This window comes from Rhinoraja longicauda, chromosome 9 (genome assembly GCF_053455715.1).
Source record: "Rhinoraja longicauda isolate Sanriku21f chromosome 9, sRhiLon1.1, whole genome shotgun sequence".
NCBI lineage: Eukaryota > Metazoa > Chordata > Chondrichthyes > Rajiformes > Arhynchobatidae > Rhinoraja > Rhinoraja longicauda.
In genome coordinates this window covers 35,733,519-35,758,139 of record NC_135961.1, presented here as the reverse complement: position 1 = coordinate 35,758,139, position 24,621 = coordinate 35,733,519, and the positions used below count along the sequence as shown (strand labels likewise).

Here is a 24,621-nt window from a genome sequence, read left to right as displayed (position 1 = left end):
GTGAGTTGTCACATGTGTCAATAAAGTATTCATTCATTAAATTAGTGGTGATTGATGGTCCACTGTGCCACCCCTAGTTTTCTATAGTTAGTGGTTTAGGACCTCAAGTTTCATCATTATGTTTGGTTTTAAAAATCAGCAAATGTACTCTGTTGAAGATTAGCTTTGTTGCATTTCAGAAATTACAAGAAAAGTTCGAAAGGGACTGAACAGGGTAGTTAAAAGACTGTTGCAAGCTACAGCGGATATTCTTTCGTTACCAGTGAATGGTAAGTGAGTCAATATTTTTGTTGGTGCAGCATTATAATTTAGCATTAGAATTTTTCTTTTAAAATTAATGTTGCAGTGAACACGAGGTTGCTGCAGTCATACGACACAGAACATGGAACAGTACAGCACGACAACAGGCCCTTCAGCCCACAACGTCTGTGCTGGACATAATGCCAAGACCATCTACCTGCACATAATCCACATTCCTCCATTCCCTGCATATTGATATGCCTACCCTAAAGCCCCTTAAATGCCACAATGCTTGATTGTAATCATGTGTAGTCTTTCTGCTAACTGGATAGCATACTACAAAAAAGCTTTTCATTGTACCTCGATACATGTGACATTAAACTAAACTATATTGTATCTGCCGCAATCACTCATATTACCAGTGTGTCCAAGTGCTCACCACGCTGTACATAAAAAAAGGTTGCCCTGCTCATCACCTTTAAACTTTGCTCCCCTCACCTTAAAGCTATACTCTTTAGTATTTGATTTTTCCATCCTGGGAAAAAGGTTCTGACTGTCTACCATAAGTACATCTCTCATAATTTTGTATACTTCTATCAGATTTCCCCACAATCTTTCGTACTCCAGTCAAGAGTGTTTTCTTGTCATATGCCCTGAAATGGATAACTAAACATAGTACTCTGTAATTACCATATTACACAACAAGAAGGAAGCTCAGTACATTTTTAAAAAAGCAATAATAATGCAGACAAAAACAGTGTCCCCAAGTCTATGTATTTCAGAGCTTAGTTGGAGGTTGTGGCGGCTCCCAAGGGTCGGGGCATACTACTACCGACCCCTCGGCACGGGAATGGACCAGTCCAGGGGGGCGGTCCGGTACCATGTATATAAGGACAAGGTTTTGGGCGCGAAGCCATTCCGGCAGACTCGACCAGTCTGATAACCGAGGTATAATAAAACATAACGCCCCCGAAATACCTGGCTCCTTGCCTTTATTTCGGGCCTTTATCGACGCGCCACAGGGTTGTAGTTTAATAGCCTGGATCTCTGCTGGCTGCCTTTCTAAGGCAATGACTCCCTTCATGATGGACTGAACACTGTTCATCACTTTTTGCAATTTTCTTAGTTCCTGAGTAATCAAGTTGCCAAACGAGGCTGTGATGCAACCAGTCAATATGTTCTCAACTGTATATCTGTAGAAATAAAAACAATCCAAATCTGTCCAATCTCACCCTGTAGCTAATACCCCTAATCCAGATAACATTCTGGTAAATCTCTTTGGCACCCTTTCCAAAGCCTCCGTATTCTTCGGTAATGGGGTGACCAGAACTGCATGCAATATTCCAAACTTGGCCTAACCAAAGGATGATAAAGCTGCATCATGATATCCTGTAATGCCCTGACCTCCGAAGGCAAGCATACCATATGACTGGTTTGACAATTTAACTACTTTTTATTTAGATCAAGAACTTTCCTCTTCGTTGTGATCCAAAAACATTTGGCAATGTTTTCCTTGCCGCACTATACGAACATAGTGTTATTTCCTTTGCTGAGTGGCATTTTCAAATAAGTAATTGATGGTTTTGAGTGGAGTTCCGCTGTACCCGGCCTCTGGTGTCACTGAGCCCATTGCTGATTCATAGGACCGGGAGCGGCAGAGCCACTTGAGCCGGGAATTCATGGACCCGGCAGCCGCAGAGCCCCTTGACGCCACACACGGTGTGGTGGTAGCGGGCCCGGTTTCCACGCCGCCTTCATGCTGCTCGCTCTCTCCGCTCCCGCAACCGGATGTTCCCGCCACGCGGCACCAGCTCATAGGGTAACTGGCGGAAGTGAGAAGGGGTGGTGGTGCATTGTGAGCTTCATGCGTTACCACGTGACCGAGGCACACGTTGCCATGGCAACACAAGTGCAGTGGTGCGCGTGCATCTGCATCCAACACCCCTGGCTGGACACCTTGCTTTGTGGCAGCTACTGCAAACCTGTGATCTCGTCAAGAGTGTTTTACTGCTTGCTCTCTCCCCGACGCCATCTTTCCACTACTTAATTGGTTCGCCAACCAACACCACCACGAACGGACGCCTCGGTCCGCTATAACTGAAATCCGTTGTGTAGTGGTCCGTAACTGCGAGGGTTTACTATATATAAATTACCATCCTTAGATTGTCACACCTACTATGTTTTACAGAGAACAACATGAAACCAGAGGTGGACGATGACTCTGGTGTGTGGCTCCTTTTAAAACGGGCTCGATCGACAATTAAAGCCGTGCGAGTTCACGCTGTCCAAGAACTGGCAAAGAAACATCACTGGCACGGTACAATATTGGACAGATGTCCATAATTATTAATCAGTGGATATTAATAAAAGCAGTGTTCAACGATGAAATTGAAAAGCATATAAAGTGCTAGAGTAACTCAGTTGGTCAGGCAGCATCTGTGAAGGGCAAAGATAGATGACGTTTCATCAAGACCTGTGTTTTGATTAATTACAGGGGGAGAAGAAAGCTAGAAAACTGGAGAGGCAGGACAAAGTGTGGCAGGCAATAGGTAGACACAGGGCTTTTATTTGACAGGCCGGTGGTTGGATCAGAAATAAGAACAGGTGTGAGTCAGGTTTGAAGAGTTACGGATTGTGAATCCAGAGAGAGGAAAGTAGCCGAGGGGGGGGGGGAGGTGGAAGGGAGAAACAGGTGGGAGTCCAAATGGGGTCCGGGAGAGAAGAGAAGGGGAGTAGAGAAAGAGAGTGGTGGGAGATGTAGGTGTGAAAGGGGGGGGGGGGTGGGGTTAGTTGAAAGTTATCTAAAATTGGAGAATTACTTTAAAAAGTTTTTTAAAGGTTTCATGCTTATATTACGACTAAAAACTAGCCAGGCAAATCTTCTGTGGCTAAGGGGCATGTGCAGCTAAAGGGAGGGGCAATAGAAGCACTTCACTCAGCGGTTTCTGCCTCCCTTGATAACAATAGGAACGGGATATTTCATTTGTGGAAGCTGGGATTATTTGTACAGTAGATGAGGTTAAGCAGATATCTAATGGAGGTGACACAATTGGAGCCATGTAACCATGGATAATGTTAATGGAGTCAAAAAGTAGAGGACCCAAGCTTTGGTTAAAAAGTGCAATGGAAATTTATTTCTTCCACACGTTGGCACGGTGGTGCAGCGGTACAATTGCAGCCTGACAGCACCGGAGACCTAGGTTTGATCCTGACTACAGGTGCTGTCTGCGTGGAGTTTGAACATTCCCCTTGGGACCACGTGGGTTTTCTCCAGGTGCTCTAATTTCCTTCCACATTCCAAAGATGTGCAGGTTTGTCTGTTTATTAGCCTCTGTAAATTGTCCCTAGTGTATAGGATAGAACTAGTGTACGGGTGAACGCTGGTTGGTGCGGACTCAGTGGGCCAAAGGGCCTGTTTCCACACTGTATCCACAATGTATCTCTAAACATTGAATTGTTTTAATTTGTGATTTGCCTGAAAGAGTAGAGGAAGCACGATATATATCCTTGAATAGGTGATTGTGTAAAACTAAATGGAATGGAAAGTTCTTTGAATAAACCAACATAAACCTAATTATCTGAATGCCTTCCAGTGCTGTTTGAATCAGGAAAGCAGGTGATTTCTAATGATTGACTGGTTGCATCATGGCCTGGTTCGGCAACTTGAACGCCCAGGAGCGGAAGAGACTGCAAAAGGTTGTGAACACTGCCCAGTCCATCACCGGCTCTGACCTCCCCACCATCGAAAGGATTTATCGGAGATGCTGCCTCAAAAAGGCAGCCAGCATCATCAGAGACCCACACCATCCTGGCCACACACTCATTTCACTAAGGTCCAGGTTCAGGAACGGCTTCTTCCCTACAGCCATCAGGCTATTAAACACTACAACCTCAAATAAGCTCTGAACTACAATAGATTATTATTATTATTGCACTACTTTTGTTTGTTTTTTGTGCGTGTGTGTATACACATTGTGTGTATAATATGTGTGGGTGTACTTATGAGTTTGTGTATATATACACACTGAACTTTTTCAGTTGTGCTGCAGCAAGTAAGAATTTCATTGTTCTATCTGGGACATATGGCAATAAAACACTCTTAATAATAATAATAATAATACATTTTATTTATATAGCGCTTTTCATATACTCAAAGACGCTTTACAGAGATTTTGAGAACATAGGGAAATTAATAAATAGATAAATAAGTAAATAAATAAATGAACAGAGAAAGGAGACAGAAGGTGAGGTGACCTTCAGTGGTTGAAGGCAGTACTGAACAGGTGAGACTTCAGCGATGTTTTGAATGTGGTGAGTGTGGGGGAGTCTCTAACGGTTTGGGGTAGTGAGTTCCATAGGGTGGGAGCAGCGATGGAGAAAGCCCTGTCCCCCCAGGATCTGAGTTTAGTCCGGATGTGGGGGGATAGGAGATTGGCAGCGGCAGAGCGGAGGGTGCAGGTGGGAGTGTGCCTGTGGAGGAGGTCGGTCAGGTAGGATGGGGCCAGGTTATGGAGGGCTTTGTAGGTTATGAGGAGGATTTTGTACTGGATTCTCTGGGGGATGGGGAGCCAGTGGAGTTTATAAAGGACGGGGGTGATATGGTCACGGATCGAGGTGTGTGTGAGTAGACGGGCAGCGGAGTTTTGAATGTATTGAAGTTTATTGATGATTTTTGAGGGTGCGCCATAGAGGAGGCTGTTGCAGTAGTCCAGACGGGAGGTGATGAAGGCGTGGATGAGGGTTTCTGCAGCTGTGGAGGAGAGGGATGGACGGAGACGGGCAATGTTTTTGAGGTGGAAGAAGGCTGTCTTTGTGATGTGTTTGATGTGTTTGTCGAAGGAGAGGGTTTGATCAAGGATGATTCCAAGATTCCGGATGTGAGGTGAGGTGGATACTGGGAGACCATCAATGTTGAGGATGAAGTTTTGGGTGGATTTGGTGAGCATTTTTGGACCAATGATGATGATTTCAGATTTGTTGCAATTGAGTTTGAGGAAGTTTGATTGAAGCCAAGATTTTATTTCAGTAATGCAGTTTGTCAGTGTAGAGTGTGTGGTGGAGGAGATTGACTTGGTGGAGATGAGGAGCTGGATATCATCGGCGAAGCAGTGGAAGTTGAGACCATGACTCTTCTTGCACAGAATGGCTATACCACTTACTATCCCTTGTAAATGATCACCATTTAACTAAAATCAGTTAACTATAATCAGTCTGAAGAAGGGTCTCGACCCGAAACGTCGCCCATTCCTTCTCTCCTGAGATGCTGCCTGACCTGCTGAGTTACTCCAGCATTTTGTGAATAAATACCATTTAACTGAAGATTAATCAGGGGATGGGGAAATGTAGTGAAATATCAACTCTCCTAGTTATAGTATTATATTTAAATGTGTACATTTTCTCCATTTGCAGACTACCAATACAGAACTGTGGCCCAGGCATGTGATCAGAAAACCAGCATAGGGCTGGCCAGATCGAAAGACATCGACCTTCGCTTCTTTTTACGCCCTCCTTTACCTAAAGCAATTGAGGTCAGTAAATCACTTATTGTTCTTTGCCTTGGTTTTAAAATACGCTACATTTTAAAGTCTGAAGTGGCAGAGACTCTAACGCTAAAGTCACGGTATCATTTGAGAATTGTAGGCTGACAGGACCTCCTGGAGGAGCCAGCAGGGGCCTTGTACTAGGCTAGTGGCAGAGCTAGTAAAGCTGCTTTAAATTCACACCACTTTCCCTCGCTGCTCCCCCTCTGTGATTCCTGTTCTTTGACCATGTCTCTGACCCTGACTTACTACCGCTGCCACAAGTGTTCCCTCAGCAATTGTCCTTGCTGCCATTTTGTGCCACGTGGCTCCCAACCCTGTTTCCAGACCTGTCGTTCAGGCCCAGAGTGAAGAAGGATCTCGACCTGAAACGTCACCTGTCCATTCCCTCCACAAATGCTGCCTGCCCGCCAAGTTCCACCACTGTGATTCACTCAAGAGTAAATATAAACAGGAGTTAAGTAAAATTTCACATGTCATACAAATGGGAGGAGCCCATTTACCTGTTGACTCTGCTGCCTCTTAGACACTTCTATCAATCACTTTCCTCTCATTGATTACCCTGTAACCTATTAAATAGAATCATACAGCATGGAAACAGGCCTTATAGTCCAACTTGCCCATATTGACCAAGATGCCCCATTAACACTGGCCCCATTTGCTTGTGTTTGGCCAATATCCCTCTAAATCATTCCATGTACCTGTCCCAATGTCTTTTAAATGTTGTTATTACGCCTGCCTCAACTACCTCCTCCGGCCGCTCGTTCTATACATCCACCATCCACTGTGAAAAAGTTGCCCCTCAGATTCCCATTAAATCTTTCCCCTCTCACCTTAAATTCTTGCTCTCACCTTCCTATCAACTGCACCCTGATTCTTTTACCACTCTCAGGCGACACACTGGCGAAGCACTAGAACTGCTGCTTTACAGTGCCAGAGACCCGGGTTGATCCTGACCACAGGTGCTGTCGACACAGTTTGTGCATTCTCCCTATGACGGTGTGGATTTTCTCCGGGTGCTCCGGTTTCCTCCCACACTCCAACAACATGCAGGTTTTGTAGGTGAATTAGCATTGGAAAAAATTGTAAATTGTCCCTTAGTGTGTTGGATAGTGATAGTGTACGGGGCGATTGCTGGTTGGCATGGACTCGATGGGCCGAAAGGCTTGTTTCGGCACTCTCATTAAAATATAAAGTAAAGTCTAAAGTTACTCATCTACACTCGGGGCAATTTCAGAGACCAATTAACAATTTTTTGAGATGTGGAAGGAAACCAGAGTACCTGTCTCAGGGTGAATGTCCAAACTGCACACAGCATCAGGGGTCAGGGTCGCTGGAGCTGCGAGGCAGCAGCTCTGCACCCTGTGTCACCCAGATGATGTGAAGATGTGAGTGAGAGAAAGAGAGCAGAGAGAAAAATAAAAAGAGTTGAAGACAATTGAGCCATCCACAGTGTACAGATATGTGATAAAGGGAATAACGTTTAGTGCAAGGTAAGACTATGGAAAGCCAGAAGGAAGGACCTGGCAGGCCGTGGCCTGTAGAGGGAAGCTGCAGAGCCGACCCCTGCTCTTCCCCAAGAACCGCAGAGGAGGAAGAATCCGGTGACTGTGGGCGCAAGAGCAAAGGCCAGTAAGAGAGTGAGCTGAGGTCTTACTTTCTGCGCCCTCAAGGTCGGCTGCGGGAGGCGCTACCGGGGCAGAAAGCCTAAAGGTGGCCGGTCGCGGAGAGAGACGACGGATCATTGGATGATCTGGACGGAGGCGACGGCTGGAGGCGCTATAGCGGATTGGGGCTCGCCTGGATCGGGTGCCATTCCTGGAGACCGAGCCTACGACCAGACAACCTTGGAGATGGCGGGAATATCTGGCGGCTCTTGCGTGTGGTCTCTGTGGACTATTTCTCTGCACTTTGTACTAATCAGGGATTGTGCTTATGTATGGCAGTACTTTACTGAACTGTATGCAAAAAAAGAATTTCATTGTGTGATAGTAACGAGCCATTGAAGAAAGAGTTCACACTTATTTCCTGTCCTGTTTGCTTCCTGTATGCAGGACTCGTACATTGAAGATGAACTTCAACGTCTCCTGGCCTCCCTACCACAGTCTGAAGTGGATCAGTGTGTGCAGTACTTTACCTCACTGGCTTTAAGAGAGAGTAATCAGTCTATGTCAGCGCAAAGGGTAAGCTTAAAGTATCTGATCCGGTGCTGGCCTCTGTGTTGATAAAGGAGCAACCTTAGTCTGAAAATTAAGGTGTATAATTATTTTGAATAGAACTAAAGAACCAGGTGTGAATGCAATGTGGGGATATTTGTATGGCCTCTAACTGTTTTCGTCATTATATCGGACAGTATAAATCAGGAACCTGATGTAGGTACTTTAGTTGAGAGATACAGCATGGAAACAGGCCCTTCGGCCCATCTAGTTCTATGATTTCCAATTTTGTCATCCACTCCCTTCATATCTGTCCCCACTAGTTCTCTGTTATCCCACTTTTTAATCCACTCTCTACATATTAGGGGCAAGTGTACAGGGGCCAATTAACTTACGAACCTAGAGCACCCAGAGAAAACCCATGTGATCGCAGGAATAACCTGTAAATTCCATATAGACACGGTCAGGATCAAACCTGGGTCTCTGGCTCTGTGAGGCAGCAGCTCTACCAGCTGTGCTACCGTGAAAATGTTGTTTTCTCTGACTCTTAGCCCATTTCCAGCCAAAGGATCTATGTAAATCTGACTAAAGTGTTTAGAAAGAAAAGCATTAGTTTAGTTTATTGTCAAGTATACCGAGGTACAGTGAAAAGTTTTTGTGTGCTAATCAGTCAGTGGAAAGACTTTACATGATTACAATTGAGCTATCCATAGTGTACAGATATATGATAAAGGGAATAACGTTTAGTGCAAGGTAAAGTCCAATTAAAGATAGTCCAAGGGTCTCCAATGAGGTAGATGGTAGGTCAAGACCGCTCTCTATTTGATAAAATGGTTTGGTGCATGATAAGCTGGGAAGAAACTGTCCCTGAATCTGGAGGTACAATGCCCTCCATAATGTTTGGGACAAAGATCCATCATTTATTTATTTGCCTCAGTACTCCACAATTTGAGATTTGTAATAGAAAAAAATCACATGTGGTTAGAGTGCACATTGTTAGATTTTAATAAAGGGTATTTTTATACATTTTGGTTTTGCCATGTTAAAATTACAGCAGTGTTTATACATAGTTCCCCCCCCCCCCCCCCCCCCCCCATTTCAGGGCACCATAATGTTTGGGACACAGCAATGTCATGTAAATGAAAGTAGTCATGTTTAGTGTTTTGTTGCATATCCTTTGCATGTAATGACTGCTTGAAGTCTACGATTCATGGACATCACCAGTTGCTGGGTGCTTCTCTGGTGATGCTCTGCCAGGCCTATATTGCAGCCATCTTCAGCTTATGCTTATTTTGGGGGCTTGTCCCCTTCAGTTTTCTCTTCAGCATATAAAAAGCATACTCAATTGGGTTCAGATCGGGTGATTGACTTGGCCCTCAAGAAGACCATTTTTTAGCTTTGAAAAACTAATTTGTTGCTTTAGCAGTATGTTTGGGATCATGAGAATGGACCGCCAGCCAATGAGTTTTGAGGCATTTGTTTGAACTTGAGCAGATAGGATGTGTTTATACCCTTCATAATTCATTATGCTACTACCATCAGCAGATGTATCACCAATGAGGATAAGTGAGCCAGTTCCTTCAACAGCCATACATGCCCAGGCCATAACACCCCCACCACTGTGTTTCACAGATGAGGTGGTATGCTTTGGATTTTGGGCAGTTCCTTCTCCCCTCTTGCCATCACTCTGATATGTTAATCTTCATCTCATCTGTCCACAAGACCTTTTTTCCAGATCTCAGGTTGCTCTTTTAAGTACTTCTTGGCAAACCGTAACCTGGCCACCCTATTTTTGTGGCTCACCAGTGGTTTGCATCTTGCAGAGTAGCCTCTGTATTTCTGTTCATGAAGTCTTCTGCGGACAGTGGTCATTGACAAACCCACACCTAACTCCTGGTGTGTTTCTGATCTGTCGAACAGGTGTTTGGGGATTTTGCTTTATTTGTAGAGAGAATTCTTCTGTCATCAGCTGTGGAGGTCTTCCTTGGCTTGCCAGTTCCTTTGCGATTAGTGAGCTCACCAGTGCTCTCTTCTTAATGATGTTCCAAACAGTTGATTTTGGTAAGCCTAAGATTTGGCTGATGTCTCTAATAGTTTTATTCTTGTTTCTCAGTCTCATAATGCCTTCTTTGACTTTCATTGGCACAACTTTAGTTCTCATGTTGATAAATAGGAATAAAAGTTTCCAAAGGTGATGGAAAGACTGGAGGGAAGACTAGGTGCTGAGAGCTCTCTTATACCTTCATTAAGGAAGTATTTAAACACACCTGAGCAATTACAAACGCCTGTGAAGCCATGTGTCCCAAACATTATGGTGTCCTGAAATGAGGGACTATCTATAAACACAGCTGTAATTTATACATGGTGAAACCAAAATGTATAAAAATAGCCTTTAATAAAATCTGACAATGTGCACTTTAACCACGTGGTTTTTTTCTATTGCAAATCTCAAATCGTGGAGTATAGAGGCAAATAAATAAATGATGGGTCTTTGTCCCAAACATTATGGAGGGCACTGTTTGTGTTTTCACACTTCTGTGCCTCTTGCTTGATGAGAGAGGGAAGAAGAGGGAGTGACCCATCTTTAGTTATTTATTGACGACATTATAATGCAGATGCTGGAACGTTGAGCAAACGTCACAAAGTGCTGGAAGAACTCAGTAGGTCAGGCAGCATCTCTGGAGATCCATGTTCTCCAGAGATGATCCCTGACCCGCTGAGTTATTCCAACACTTTGTGATTTTTATTCTTAGTTATTTGACATGATTATCAATTCTGAATGTTTAAAATGGTTCTTTTAAAAGCCTTTATTTTATTGGCATGTAGAGAAAATGGATCAAGTTATTTCCATCTTGTTTCAGGGTGGCCTATGGTGCTTTGGAGGAAATGGCCTGCCTTATGCACAGAGTCTGAGCTCTGTCCCCAGCGAGAAGGTTGAATCATTTTGTCTGCAAGCTCTCGCTAAACATTCTAAGGTAAAGTTTGTTTATTCTATGAAATTTCTAAACTAAGACGGTTTGATTGTCGTCTTTTCGCTGACTGGATAGCGTCAACAAAAAAGCTTTTCACTGTACCTTGGTACATGTGACAATAATAAACTATACTCAACAAAGGTTTGCCTGATCAATTCCTCAAATTCTGTGACTGCCGTATGTGTGGAGAAGGGTCAATAGGCCAATAGGGTTTATAGGAATCAGAAGACAGCTCATCGACAGGGCTTGAGAGACCTGTTACAGGGAGTATGTTTTCCCTGGTCGATGAGACTTGAACGAGGGGCCAGAATCTCTGCATACATACCTTCTTCAACTGGAGCATGATGAGTCTGGCTTTCTCTACCAAGATCAAGTTGTTGAATGTGTTTAATGATGAGACAGAAATTTAGAACATAGAACAAACAGGACAAGAATAGGCCCTTTGTCCCAATATGGATCAGAACATGATGCCATTAAATTAATTTCCTCTGCCTGCCCCTCCACTCCCCGCGTACCCTTCCACTCCCTGCATGTCCATGTGATGTCCAAAAGACTCTTAAATGCCACCATCATATCTACCACCACCACCCCCAGCAGCGTGCTCCAGGCACTCGCCAATGGTTGTGTAAAAAAACACTTTCCCTGCACATCTCCTTTAAACTCTGCCCCTCTTACCATAATGCTATGCCCTCTAGATGTTGACATTTCCTCCATGGGGGGAAAAAGATTCTGAGAACCCGAAATGGTTCTGACTATCTACACTTTGCTGTGTAACATTGTATTTGAAAAATGCAGTGTGATATTGTGCCACGTTGCTAAATTTCCAGTAGTGGGAGAGTCTAGGACTGGAGGGCACAGCCACAGAATAAAAGGGCATACCTTTACCATGGAGATGAGGAGGAATTTCTTTATCTAGAGGGTGGTGAATCTGTAGAATTCATTTTTCATAGAAGGTTATGGAGGTCAAGTCACTAGATATTTTAAAAGAGGAGATTGAGAGGTTCTTGATTAGTAAGGGTGTCAAAGGTTACAGGGAGAATGCAGGAGAATGGGGTTGAGAGGGAAAGATAGATCAGCTATGATCAAGTGGCGGAGCAGACTTGATAGGCTGAATGGCCTAATTCTGCTCCTAAGTCATTGTCTTGTATGCTTCTTTCTCTGCTGCAGTTACTCTTTCTTCAAGATAAAATGTTTTTGTTTTACTTTGCATCTGACACCAGGTTCCCAGCCACTGCGATGCCATTGTAACAAACGGAGGCTTGCAGTTACTACAAAAAATTTATCAGCTGCGTCAAGACTCTCAAAAAATTCAAAGGAACATAATTCGGACAATTGGAAATTTGGCTTTAAATGAGCGACTGCACCCAGCCATCGCACAGTCAGGTGACAACATAACTTGACATAATATGCAGATATTTTGGGTTATTCTGAAAGGAATAGAATTAACCTTGCCCGATATGAGCACTCATGAGAACATTTTACCTTTTTTTATAGCTGCTAGTTTTACTCAATTTTCTTCACAGTTAGTATTTTCAGAAGGTTAAGAATTTCAAGGGCGGCACAGTGGCGCAGCTGGTAGAGCTGCAGCATCGTAGCGTCAGAGATTCTGACTTCTGGTGCTGCCGGTGTGGAGTTTGTATGTTCTCCCTGTGACCGCATTTGTTTGCTCTGGGTGCTCCGGTTTCCTCCCACATCCCAAAGACATGGGCTGGCACAGTGGCACAGCGGTAGAGTTGCTGCCTTACAGCGCCAGAGACCCGGGTTTGATCCTGACTAAGGGTGCTGTCTGTGCGGAGTTTGTACGTTCTCTCTGACAGCATGGGATTTTTCCAGGTGCTCCGGTTTCCTCCCACATTCCAAAGACGTGCAGGTTTGCAAGTTAATAGGCTTTAGTAAAATTAGCATTTAGGATAGTGCTAGTGTACGGGGCGATCGCTGGTCGGCGTGGCCTTTGTAGACCGAAGGGCCTATTTCTGTGCTGTATCTCTAAAGTCTAAAGTAAAGCCTAAAGTGTGGGTTGGTAGGCCTCTGTAAAATTGTCCCTATTGTGGAGGGAGTAGATGGGAAAGGGGATAACATAGAACAAGTGTGAATGGGTAATCAATGGTCAGCGTGGACTCGGTGGGCTGAAGGGTCTGTTTCCATGTTGTGTCTCTTTTAAAATAAAAAAAATTACAAGATATTGTGCAGGTTTTCAAATTGTTGATTGTGTTTATCAGTGTGAGGACATGGCAAAATGGTAAACTAATGGAGAGGGTCTTTGAGTTACAGGATGGATTGGCATACTGGCTGAGGTGATGAAATCCCCGCATGTAATCCAGGCATCGCATGCTGCAAGAGCTTTGGCGAACCTTGACAGAGACACCATGGAAGAGAAGTACGAAGATGGAGTATATATCCTTCATCCTCAGTACAGAACAAGGTAAATAGTGCAGAGATATCATCCTTTGAAAATAATCAACCTGAAATAGGTCATTTTTTGTGAAAGTATTGCATGCCAAACCGCTAATATGACATATTATTAATCGTGCTTAGCTAATGGATAATGTAAGTGAGTGAATTAGAACATTTAGACTTAGAGTTCAGATATTATATTCCAAGTTGGTATCTCTAATGTTGGGTATATTAATGGGAAAAAATGTTGATAAATCTAGCTTAATTTTTAATTGATATGCCTTCAGTCAACTTGTCTATTAAAAAAAGCACAGGCCTGAACATATATGTAGCAGGCTAGCTGACTTTGAAAGAACATTGTGCCATTTTGCTCTCAGTGGGTCATTGCTTTGTAACTTAGTTCAGTTCCTTTAACATATTCATCTCATAATTCATCTCTGTACCAGAGTATTGTATGCAGTTCTGGTCGCCCCATTACAGAAGAGATGTGTAGTTTTGGGAGAAATGGCAGAATGCTGCCTGGATGAGAGGAGAGGTTGGAAATGTCAAAGACTAGAGACTCGCATGCTGTTGATAGATAACACAAGCTGGAATTGTTCTCTTTAAAACATAGTAGATTGGAAGGAAATGGATCACATTTGTGGACGATTCAAGAGTAAGGCGACGCAAAATGAAGGTGACCAGCAAAAGAACCAAAATGAGCAGAAAAGCTTTCTCAAGCAGCGAGTGTTTGGGGTCTTTGATGGTGCATTGTTGGGCTCATAGTAGTGGCAAGTTTAGTTGTAACATTTGAAGGGGGAGATGGATGAGGTCTAATAGGAAATAATTTGCAGGGAATGAGTAGGGAAGTGGGATGGCTGGATTGTTACTCAGAGCTGGTATGGACTCTATGGACCTTATGGCCACTTTCCATGCTGTAACCATTCTGTGAACGGTTTTCTATCCCCGAGATCCAGATGCAATTCCTTTAAAAACAGTGCTTGTGCGGTGTTAATCATTAAGGGATTTTCTAATGCTGATAAATTGAGTCCCTCGGAAACAATTTTGAGTTATTTCCTTCAACCTGTCATGTTTTGTCAAACATTTTGCAACATTGGTGCAAGTATAGTGCAGACACTGATCTGTTTTTGTCTTCAGTCAGCCAATCAAAGCAGACATTCTTTTTATTCACGGCCTGCTGGGAGCAGCTTTTAAAACCTGGCGGCAGAAGGATTGCAGTGACATGGAGGATAAGAATGCCGATTACACGGAATGTTGGCCGAAGGTACAAGTGAAACCTGTCTGAATTATTGGCTTTAATGTCCTTTGTTGCAGCCATTTCCCTCCTTCCAACTGCTTCCAACCCTCTTTCCCACCTCCCTCCATTCTCTCTACCCCCCCCCCCCCCCCCACCACTTCCCATATTATCTCCTTGGTGCTGCCTATAAGTGATACAGCATTTCGACTTGAAATCCGCACAATCATTTGGTAAAAAGAAATCCTTCATCCGTGATGACTATGGTTGAATCACCGTCAGGCAGTACAGATTTGAAAGGCAGTGGAGAAGTACTGAGGTTGTGAGTCTGAGCAAAAAGCAAAGTGCTGCAGGAACTCAGCGCAGCAGTCAGCATCCATGGAGGGAAATGGACTGATGATGTTTCTTCAGACCTGACCCGAGTTCCTCGATCAGTATTGTATTTTGCTCAAGATCTGCAGTCTCTTGTCTCAGGATTGTGGGACTGCCAGAATTTCTCTGCAAAGGCTTTCCTCATGATCAACCCACCCAGTCCAGTTATTAATCTAATCAACCTCCAATATTCTTTCTAAACAAAATTTATCAAAATAGATAATTTCACATTTCCAATGTGAAACTACATTTGCCTTATCCCCGCCCATTCACTTAAACCATCTATATCCCTTGATTCAGTGTGTCTTCGAGGTGCTACGTGGTCCCTCTAAAAGAACAGGTTTATATAATCTATAATCACCTCTAATACAAGGGCAAAACCATTAAGTTTGTTGCTGGTCAATATTCTGGTTTTCCTTAAGAAACTTAGCAAAACAATTATTATATTGTACCTTTGTTCATTCCAAAATGACTGCTTTAGAGTTGTGTTATCAAACAAAAGTTGACACTGGGCCACTGTATCTGCATTAATAGACAAAGCCTAGTATGTACCTCTCATTCTCCATAGGGCACTTGGATCTGTAGCCACTGAGCTGGATGTCATGACTTGAGTTTGACCAAAATGTTATTCCCCATGTCCTCATTCCCACCAAGATCCCATCACCCAGTGGTTGCTGGTTGTCACTAGTTCCAGATTAGTCAGGAGATGCTAGGATAGGTGACCAAAACATTGTAAGTATTCCTGTAAGGAGAAAAGTGTTTTGTGGGGGAGGGGAGAAAACTCTAGAACTTGTGGCCTGCTGGCAGAAGAGATGACTGACAACAGTGGAGTAATGCAATTTGTGGATGAACAAGTGGCCTCGAGTGCCTGTATCTGGAAGATTGCAGATAGGCAGCGTGGTGCAGTGGAGGGATCCAAATACTGAGATGATCATATTAAAGATCATGGGATAGTTAATCTTGAGCTAGTGGCAGCCAGTAACCACTGGGTGACGGGTTCTTGGTAGAGATTAGGACATTCGGACGTTAGAGATACAGCGTACGAACAGGCATTTCGGCCCACCGAGTCCGCGCCGACCAGCGATCACCCTGTATATTAGCACAATCCTACATACGAGGGACAATTTACTGAAGCCAATTAACCTACAAGTCTTTGGAGTGTGGGAGGAAACCGGAGCACCGGAGAAAACCCATGAGGAGAACGTACAAACTCCGTATAGACGGCATTGTGGTCAAGGTAGCGCCCGGGTCTCTAACGCTGTAAGGTGGCAACTCTACTGCTGCGCCACTGGGCCGCCAGTATGGGAGTAGCATTTTGGTTGAGATCAAGTTTATGAAGGTGGAATAAAAGATTCCACCTGGGGTTGCAATCAGGTCCTAACGTAAAAAAGACGTGGGTTAGGATTTTGGCAGCAGAATTTGAGGCAGGTCCAAATCTTGTTAGCGACAGAGAGAAGTTAGGTCATCAAGTTACCAATATTTCAAGTTATAAAATTAAATGCATGTTTTCGTCTTTGACCACATCACTAAAAATGTGAGATTTTTAAAAACTGTGAATGTAGTCTTGTAGACAATTATTTTCAGTCGAGCAATTAAACCGAGTGCCACCTGTGGTGAGTGTGAGTTTTGAAACCATTGTAAAGATCTTCTGATCCTCTTTTTCGGTTTCAACAGGTTTTTGATTTAATGTGTGCATATTCCTGATTTTTGCTCTCAGGCCTGGTTGGCTGCGGATTGTCCCAGTCTAAGGATATTAACTGTAGAGTACGACACTCAGCTCAGTGACTGGAGATCCAAGTGTCCTGTGGAGACTGAGAGGTACATACCTGGCTTTATCTATTAATGCAGAAATGATGAGAATTTGCATGCATATAAATCCATATCATGTTCTGAGAATGTCTCCAAGGTACTGGCACCAGTAGCTGCCTTTCAAGTGTGGTTATTGGCATTGATGCCAGCAAATGATTGAAGATCTGTCTTGGAGATAATGCTTCAGAAAGGAACTTGGGAGAGCTCCCTAATCTTCCTTGAATTATGCATTTGCAGCCTCCTGAACTGGATTTGCAGCCTCCTGAACTGAAGTAAATCTTAGTGAAATGTTGAAAAGGTAGCTCTTCTGAGTGCAGAACATCTGAATGGTTGGATTAAATTGACCCAAATCTATAATTTTCTGACCCAAGTTTCCTACCTACTTGGAGTCGAGGAGTTGCGACATCACGTTTCAGCTGGACAAGATGTCAGCCACATTTGTAGGACTATATACAATTCTAGTTGCCCTACTATAGGAAGGATGTCATTAAATTGGAAATTATGTAAAACAATTTACGAGGATGTTACCAGATCTGAAGAGTTGCAAGGATAGGTTAGGACTGTATTCAGTGTAGGAAGCTGAGGAGTGTTTAGTTTAGAGATACAGCGCATAAATGAGGTATTTGGCCTGCCGAGTCCACGCCGACCAGCGTTTTAAAGCAATTGACATTTTATGTCATTGATCTTTCATCAGAATTTAAAATGTTTTAAATTGCAGAAGCTGTAAATTTGAAAGCTAACAAGCATTTTGTTTTGATCCAGAAAATCCTTGGCCTACAGAGGCCGGGAGCTACTGACTAAACTGAAGGCTGCGGGTGTTGGCGATAGGCCAGTGGTGTGGGTGGCACATAGTATGGGAGGTAAGGACTTTATAACATCAACAGCCTTTTATCTCTTTCATCATTGCCAATCCATAAAGCCCCTTTTAATCACAAAACCATGATGGATGTTTACAGGTGGAGGCTCATCTGGTGGACTCTTCTTTTCACTCCTCAACTCCATCTCCACAGCTCTGTAGTTTCTTACCCCTCTACCCACTCCCTTTTTTGATATTAGTATTAAATCTGCTTTTGTCACCCTCTCGTCACTATCATAGCAACCATGTTTTTTAAATGCTCTCACTCATGGTGTTATATTAAAAGTGGTCCTGAGCTACTAGAAAGTGACCCTGAGCTGCTATATACCTCACTAAAGATCCTCGGACTATCTTTAATCAGACTTTACTGAACTTTTATCTTGCAATAAACGTTATTCCCTTCATCGTGTACCTCTACACTGTGGATGGCTTGGTTGTAATGTATAGTCTTTCCACTGACTGGTTAGCATGCAACAAAAAGCTTTTCCTGTACCTCGGTACACGTGACAATAAACTAAACTAAGATACTCAATGAAACACCGGTAAAGGGAGGTGCCCATTTAATAATCCCAATGATATAGTCGCATCAACACACCTAGTTTTTGTTGTCCCACAGTTTAACTGTGTTAAGGCATTTTAGATTCTCTGGAATTGTCTTTCAACATGGGCAGCACTTCATTCTGTGGGAATAGAACTTTACTCTAGTTAATATATCCTTCTCAGCTAGGCCAAACATGCCTGGTGCCAGTGGCCCATAAAATTAAAAGCAAGTTTGTTTTTCAGAAAGTTACTGAATGTTGGATCAGAATAGTTAAACCTGTAAACAAGTGTACGTGACTAACCTTGCTTTTATGCTATCAAAAGTGGTATAAAGATACTGCATGCTTTGAATCTGTAGAACAGTCTTTTGCTTATCTGTTCTCCTTGACTGACAAGTTATTGTTAACAAAGAAGTTAACCGTCACTCGCGTCTCGCACAAATTATTCCGACACTTGGTTGAGTGCTTATTCTGTTGTTATAGCACGTACTTTGTGTTTTAATAGTAATTCAGCATGTATGAGTGTAACTAGCAAACTAGTTAATTATCCCCGCATTTAACTTTTGCAATCCTTTTCAATTGCAGGCTTGCTGGTCAAAAAGATACTTTTAGATGCTTCGGAGGATCCTGAAATGAAGTCAGTGGTTCAGAATACCCAAGGGATTGTATTTTACAGTGTACCTCACTGTGGATCTCACCTGGCTGAGTACTCTGTGAATGCCCGCTTCCTACTGTTCCCTTCTGTTGAAGTCATGGAGTTGAGTAAAGGTAAGACTGCCATGTCGAATCAAATTCTGGTTTTGTTCTGTCACTATGCACATCATATGACATTTGAATTTTGGGCCCCATATCTGAGGGGGGATGAGCTGGTGTTAAAGTTTGTTTCTTAAAACAGACAACAACATAAACAGTTAAAGGTAAACCAAGCAAAGCTTTAATTATCGTCAGACGGGAGTGGGGGGATCAGTGCTAAGGGTGTATGGCCATACTCAGCACTCCCCTTGCTTCCATTCTAAGATACAGCATTTTCGCATCATTTTTATACAGAATTTGCAGCAAGAATGTTTAACACAACATTTCCTTCAAATCAATCACATTGTATTAGAACACAATATACTTGTCACCTTAAAGCCATAAACTATTTTACACAATAAGTCATTAGTCGAAGGTAAGGACCCTTATCATACCATAGAAGATCCTGTTTTCACACTCCCACAAATAGTCAACAGTTAACCACATCCTAATCTTAACGAGAGCATTGTCCATCGTCTTTCCCGGACATCTTTCCCAGGGATAACAGGATGCACTGCTCGAGAGACTTTAAGAATTGCATAGTCTTATCCTGCCTGGTTCAATTTTGAAAACATCAGCTATTCAGGACCCAAGGTTCAGGCTCATCCTGTTCATTCATTCTACCATTTTATTATACCTGTGGTTTCCAGGGATTGTAAGTTTCAGCGACCAGACACATCCTTATGAGCAATTAGCAGTCCTTCACCTTCAACAATATAGAAGCCCCAAAAGCATAATGGCCAAGCATCCCATCACGCAAAGTTAATAGCCATTAACTCTTTCACTGGCGTTGGAGAGGGTCCAGAGATGGTTTACGAGAATGATCCCAGGGATGATTGGGTTAACTTATGATGAGCGTTTGACGGCACTGTGCCTGTACTTGCTGGAGTTTTGAAAGAAATCGGTGGACCTCATTGAAACTTAACGAATAGTAAAAGGATGTTTTTACTAGTGGGAGAGTGTAGGACCAAAGGGCACAGCCTCAGAATAAAAGGACGAACCTTTGGAAAGGGGATGAGGAGGAATTTCTTTAGTCCAAGGGGCTGAATCTGTGGAACTCATTGCCACAGATGGCAATTGTCACATAGAAAACTGAGTTGCAGGGATGTGGATCATAGGCGGGCAGAAGGGATTACTTTATTTTAGCGAAATGTTCGGCAGACATTGTGGGCCGAAGGGTTTGTTACTGTGCTGTACTATTCTATGTTCTATGATGGGTTTATTGAAAAATAGAAGGGAGTAAACCTGGGCTGAGAAAAAGCCTAAGGCTCTTGAGAAAATCCAATGTGAGCCATCTGCTGGTCTAAGTGCTATCCCTGCAGTGATCCCACCATTGAATACTGGAGGGAAAAATGAAAGGATGGAATCAACAGGTTGAGAAATTGTGAGTTCAGATATGAGCAGGCCAAGGTGATGAAATTTAGTGGGATGAGTGTAGATGGGGCATGTTGGTCAGCATGGGAAAGTTGGCCCAAAGGGCCTGTTTCCACACTATGACACTGACTAGAAAATATGGAGGAAAGAATAGGGAGAATTGGAAAAAAGGTACTGACCAGAATTAAAATTTTTAAAACTTTTTTTGATATTTTTAAAGTTAGTAATTTGAGTGCCACTACACTTTTTGGTAAAGTCATATCTGTTTGAAGCATTATTATTAAAATCCAATTCAGTTATTGATCTTCAGCCTTGTCATTACAAAGTACTTGTGCTACAACACCAGAATAAGTGCTCAATCAAGAAAACCAAGCACAAAGTCAAAGTAGTATCTAAGCTGATTATGTAAGCTTATGCGAAGGACAATAATTAACTCCACATGCAATAATCAGATACCTACATGTTAACAAACACATTTTCAAAAAACTGATCATGTAGATGCAAGTATATCATTGGGGTTATCAAATGGTGTTCACTGGCGTTTCATTGAGTTAGGCCCACGAAACCTCGGGAAGGCTCAACAATTCGTTCTGGCGTCCCAAAACAACCCCCCTCGTACCTGCTCTCACCACCTATGCTACCAGTATCTACTAAATAAAGGAAACTACAGAAGATTAATTTACTCTTAACAAATGCAAAACAGTCGCATCCTGTCTTCCACTTATCCTAAGCCGTCATTAAACTCGTAACACCAGAAATATCACATATCAGTGATGCCAGTCTTTCATACATGGGATGTCCAAAGAATACTGAAAATTCACCTTTGCAGGATTTCCTTTTGTAATGTATTGAATTGGAATAATAAGCTAATTAGATTTGTCCACTAAAAGCAAGAACTGGTAGAGATTAATTGTCAGCAGTTAATTTAACTTTCAATATTCTCTTGTAGATTCGCCGTCTTTGACAGAACTGAACAATAATTTCACCAAACTGATAAAGGAACAAGAAGTTAACGTTCTGAGCTTTGGAGAAATGCTACCAACAAACATTGGCAGTATGATCAAACTACACGTGGTACCTCTCAATTCAGCAGGTATAGTGCACAAGTCCCACCTCATGATTCCTTATCGTGTAGAGTCATACAGCACAGAAACAGACTCTTCGGCCTAACCCGTCCATGCCGACCAAGTTGCCCTATCTAAGCCAGTCTCATTTTCCGTGTTTGGCCCTTATTCCTCTAAACCCTTTCCATCTATGTATCTGTCCAAATGTTGTTTAAATGCCATTATAATACCTGCCTCAACTACCTCCTCTGGCAGTCATTCCATATATCCACCACCCTCTATGTAAATCGGCCACAAGATAAAGGAAAGAAGATGAACAAACTTCCAGGAAGATTGCATGAAATACAGGAAGTAAAGATCTAGGATAAGGACACTTTTACTGACGTTCCAGAACAAATTAGGGATATGAAAAACTTTGTATTAAAACAAAGGATATTTATTTGGGGTGAATTGTGTTCAACTAAGTGGATCAAGTGCTTGGGGAATAATAGTACATTTGGGGAGACATGGGTTAATCAAAAACCGTGCATTGATATATTTTGTCCTTACAAAGTTGACGAGTGTTTTATTGATAGTTTTTGTATACAGTGGGATTCGGTGAATTGGACTTGTCGAGGCCATGATTGTTGGAAGCTGCTGATCAAAACAGGGCTGGCAACAGATGACCTCAGGAAGAGTGGAGGATTTCTCTAATTTCAAGAATCTAAACTCCTGCATTTCTCCTCCCCCACCCTAGTTGTCCTACTAGTTCCACTGTTCACATCCTTGTTTCCCTGTCGTTAGCACATCTTCCCCAGCCAACAATGGGCCATCATGAACTCCACCCTTCATGAGGTCATCTGTTGCCTGTCCTGCTTTGTTCTGACCTTCTCTATATTTCAGTTTGAAGAAGGATTCCAACTCAAAACATCACCTATTCCTTTTCTCTAGAGATGCTGCCTGCTCTGCTGAGTTACTCCAGCATTTTGTGTCCATGATGTGTTTTTAAACATTTTTTTTTTTACCAAGGTTATTTGTAGCTACGCTGCAATGCATATAACTTTAACACTTAATTTTTTTTAAATTCTTTTTCAGATTTGGGGATCGGAGATTTTATTCCACTGGATGTTAATCATCTGGATATTTGCAAACCCAGAAACAGAGACTCCTTCATATATCAGCACAGTTTGAAGTTTATAAAAGATGCTCTGGCACGAGAAATCAAAAGTTGAATCACTTCCTTATTCAGACCACTCTGAAGTGCAAACGTTTTGACTTGTAAATGGGTGCATTCTAGTATAATTTCTTCCTTTAAACAAAGCTTTGAAAATATCAAGAATGATAACGTTTAAGGATTAATTTAATATTGTATATAATAAATGACTATGGGTTTACTCATGTCAGGCTAACAGCTTTCAAATAGGTATTTTGTTTGAAGTACTTTTTAAATAATAGATAACCATGTTTAAAAATGTCGCTTCAAAATTGCAATAAGCAAAACTTTTATTGATTATTGACTGGAACTATTAGATTAATTTAACTTTGCGCTGCGACTGTTGCCTATTTTGTAATGTTAAAATTTTAATTTGCTTAATTTACAGTACATTGCGTGGGTTTTCTCATAGAGCTGTCTTTGCTGTACCTAATTTGGTATACACTTTTTGACAGACTTTTTGGCATACCTGTTTATAAAAATATTTAACCAGGTATGTAAGGGTAAAAAATATTTAACCAGGGTGGTAAAGTTAATCTTCCCACACTTAGAATTGTTTTTTTCCGATGGTAATAAACTAATGTACCTGTTCATTGATATTAGTCCAACATTCTTTAATGCAAAGGTGTAGCCAAAGACACTTACTTGAGCCCCAACTATGCCTGTCTTTTTGGTGGTTGCATTAAAGTCCTTGTTTCAAATATACCATGGCCCAATTCCCCAACTCTTTCTCTGCTACATCAATGACTGCATCGGGCCTGCCTCCTGTACAGAACTGATCAACTTTACTCCTAACTTCCATCATACCCTCAAATTCACTTGGATTACCTCAGACACATCGTTTCCCTTTCTCTATCTCTCTGTCTCCATCACAGGAGACAGACAATGGACTGATGTCTACTGCAAACCCACTGACTCCCAGTTATCCTGACTACACCTGTAGAGAACATGTTGACTGATTACATCATGGCCTGGTTTGTCAACTTGCCGACTGCCCTTTACCTCACACGAGTGGATCACCACAGAGATGGGTGAGGGCCGCACAATACAACTGTCCTCCCACATGGTGACAGGCACTGGGGTTTGAAGTTGCCCACCCCATTGGACCAGGACCTGCCATTCTGACAAATCAATGTTCCTCCAATTGTGTTTTGCACAAGATTCCAGCATCTGCAGTCAGTGTCTTGGGACTGTGGAACTGCCCGGATCCCTCTGTAAAGACTCCTCAGGATCAACCCATCCATTCCAGCTCTTAATCTAATCAAACTACCCAAATTGTTTCCAATGCCTATACATCCTTCCTGAAATTAGGAAACCAGTAGGACATACGTGACTGGATGTGGTCGCATCAAAGCTCTGTATAATTAAAACATTGGCTCAATACTTTTTTATTCAATTCTGTTAACAATAAATAATAATCTGTTAACTTTCTGAATTACCTGTTGTACCCCATCTGGTCTTTTGTGAATAATGCACGAGGACACTTGGAGCACTGCAATCTCTCACAGTTAAGATCATATTCTTTTTATTTAATTATCAAAATACACAATTTCACATTTTTCCATGTGAATCTGCATTTGCCTTATCTGCCCATTCACTTAAACCATCTATATCTCTTGATTCGGTGTATCCCGAGGTGCCACATGGTCCCTTTTGTAGAACGGGGTTATTTCATCTATGTCTAAAGCAAGACCACTACGTTTTTTGCTCAATATTCTGTTTTTCCTTCAAAAACTTAATAAAACAATTATTGTATGCACCTTTTTCATTCCAAAATGACTCTCAGTGCTTTGGAGTCGTGTTAACAATCAAAAGTTGACACTGGCTCACGTCAGGAGATGCTAGGACTATTCAAAGGTCTGTTCATTGTCACGTGTACCAATGAAGGTACAGTAAAACTTGATTACCATCCAGCCACACTAAAAAAAAGCAAGACACACAACTACATAAAAGTTAACATAAACATTCATCACAGCGGATTCCTCACTGTGATGGAAGGCAATAAAGTAAAAAAGTTCAAGTTCTTTCACAATAAACAATATTCTGTTAACTTTCCAAATTACCTGCTGTACCTCATCCTTGCCTTT

General features: G+C 42.3%; 1 protein-coding gene across 1 annotated transcript in view; it reads left to right on the top strand.

Annotated features, from left to right (window-relative positions):
* Positions 1-24,231, top strand: part of serac1 (serine active site containing 1) — a 34,056-nt gene extending 9,825 nt beyond the window's left edge. The window contains exons 4-16 of the mRNA XM_078405132.1: positions 180-269; positions 2,429-2,557; positions 5,650-5,768; positions 7,835-7,963; positions 10,798-10,911; positions 12,129-12,291; positions 13,180-13,330; positions 14,440-14,566; positions 16,626-16,726; positions 17,480-17,577; positions 18,698-18,880; positions 21,228-21,371; positions 22,417-24,231. Coding sequence (XP_078261258.1) covers positions 180-269; positions 2,429-2,557; positions 5,650-5,768; positions 7,835-7,963; positions 10,798-10,911; positions 12,129-12,291; positions 13,180-13,330; positions 14,440-14,566; positions 16,626-16,726; positions 17,480-17,577; positions 18,698-18,880; positions 21,228-21,371; positions 22,417-22,553 — 1,685 coding nt within the window. The 3' untranslated portion in view covers positions 22,554-24,231. The remainder of the gene's footprint in view (positions 1-179; positions 270-2,428; positions 2,558-5,649; positions 5,769-7,834; positions 7,964-10,797; positions 10,912-12,128; positions 12,292-13,179; positions 13,331-14,439; positions 14,567-16,625; positions 16,727-17,479; positions 17,578-18,697; positions 18,881-21,227; positions 21,372-22,416) is intronic.
* The last annotated feature ends 390 nt before the right edge of the window (positions 24,232-24,621 follow it).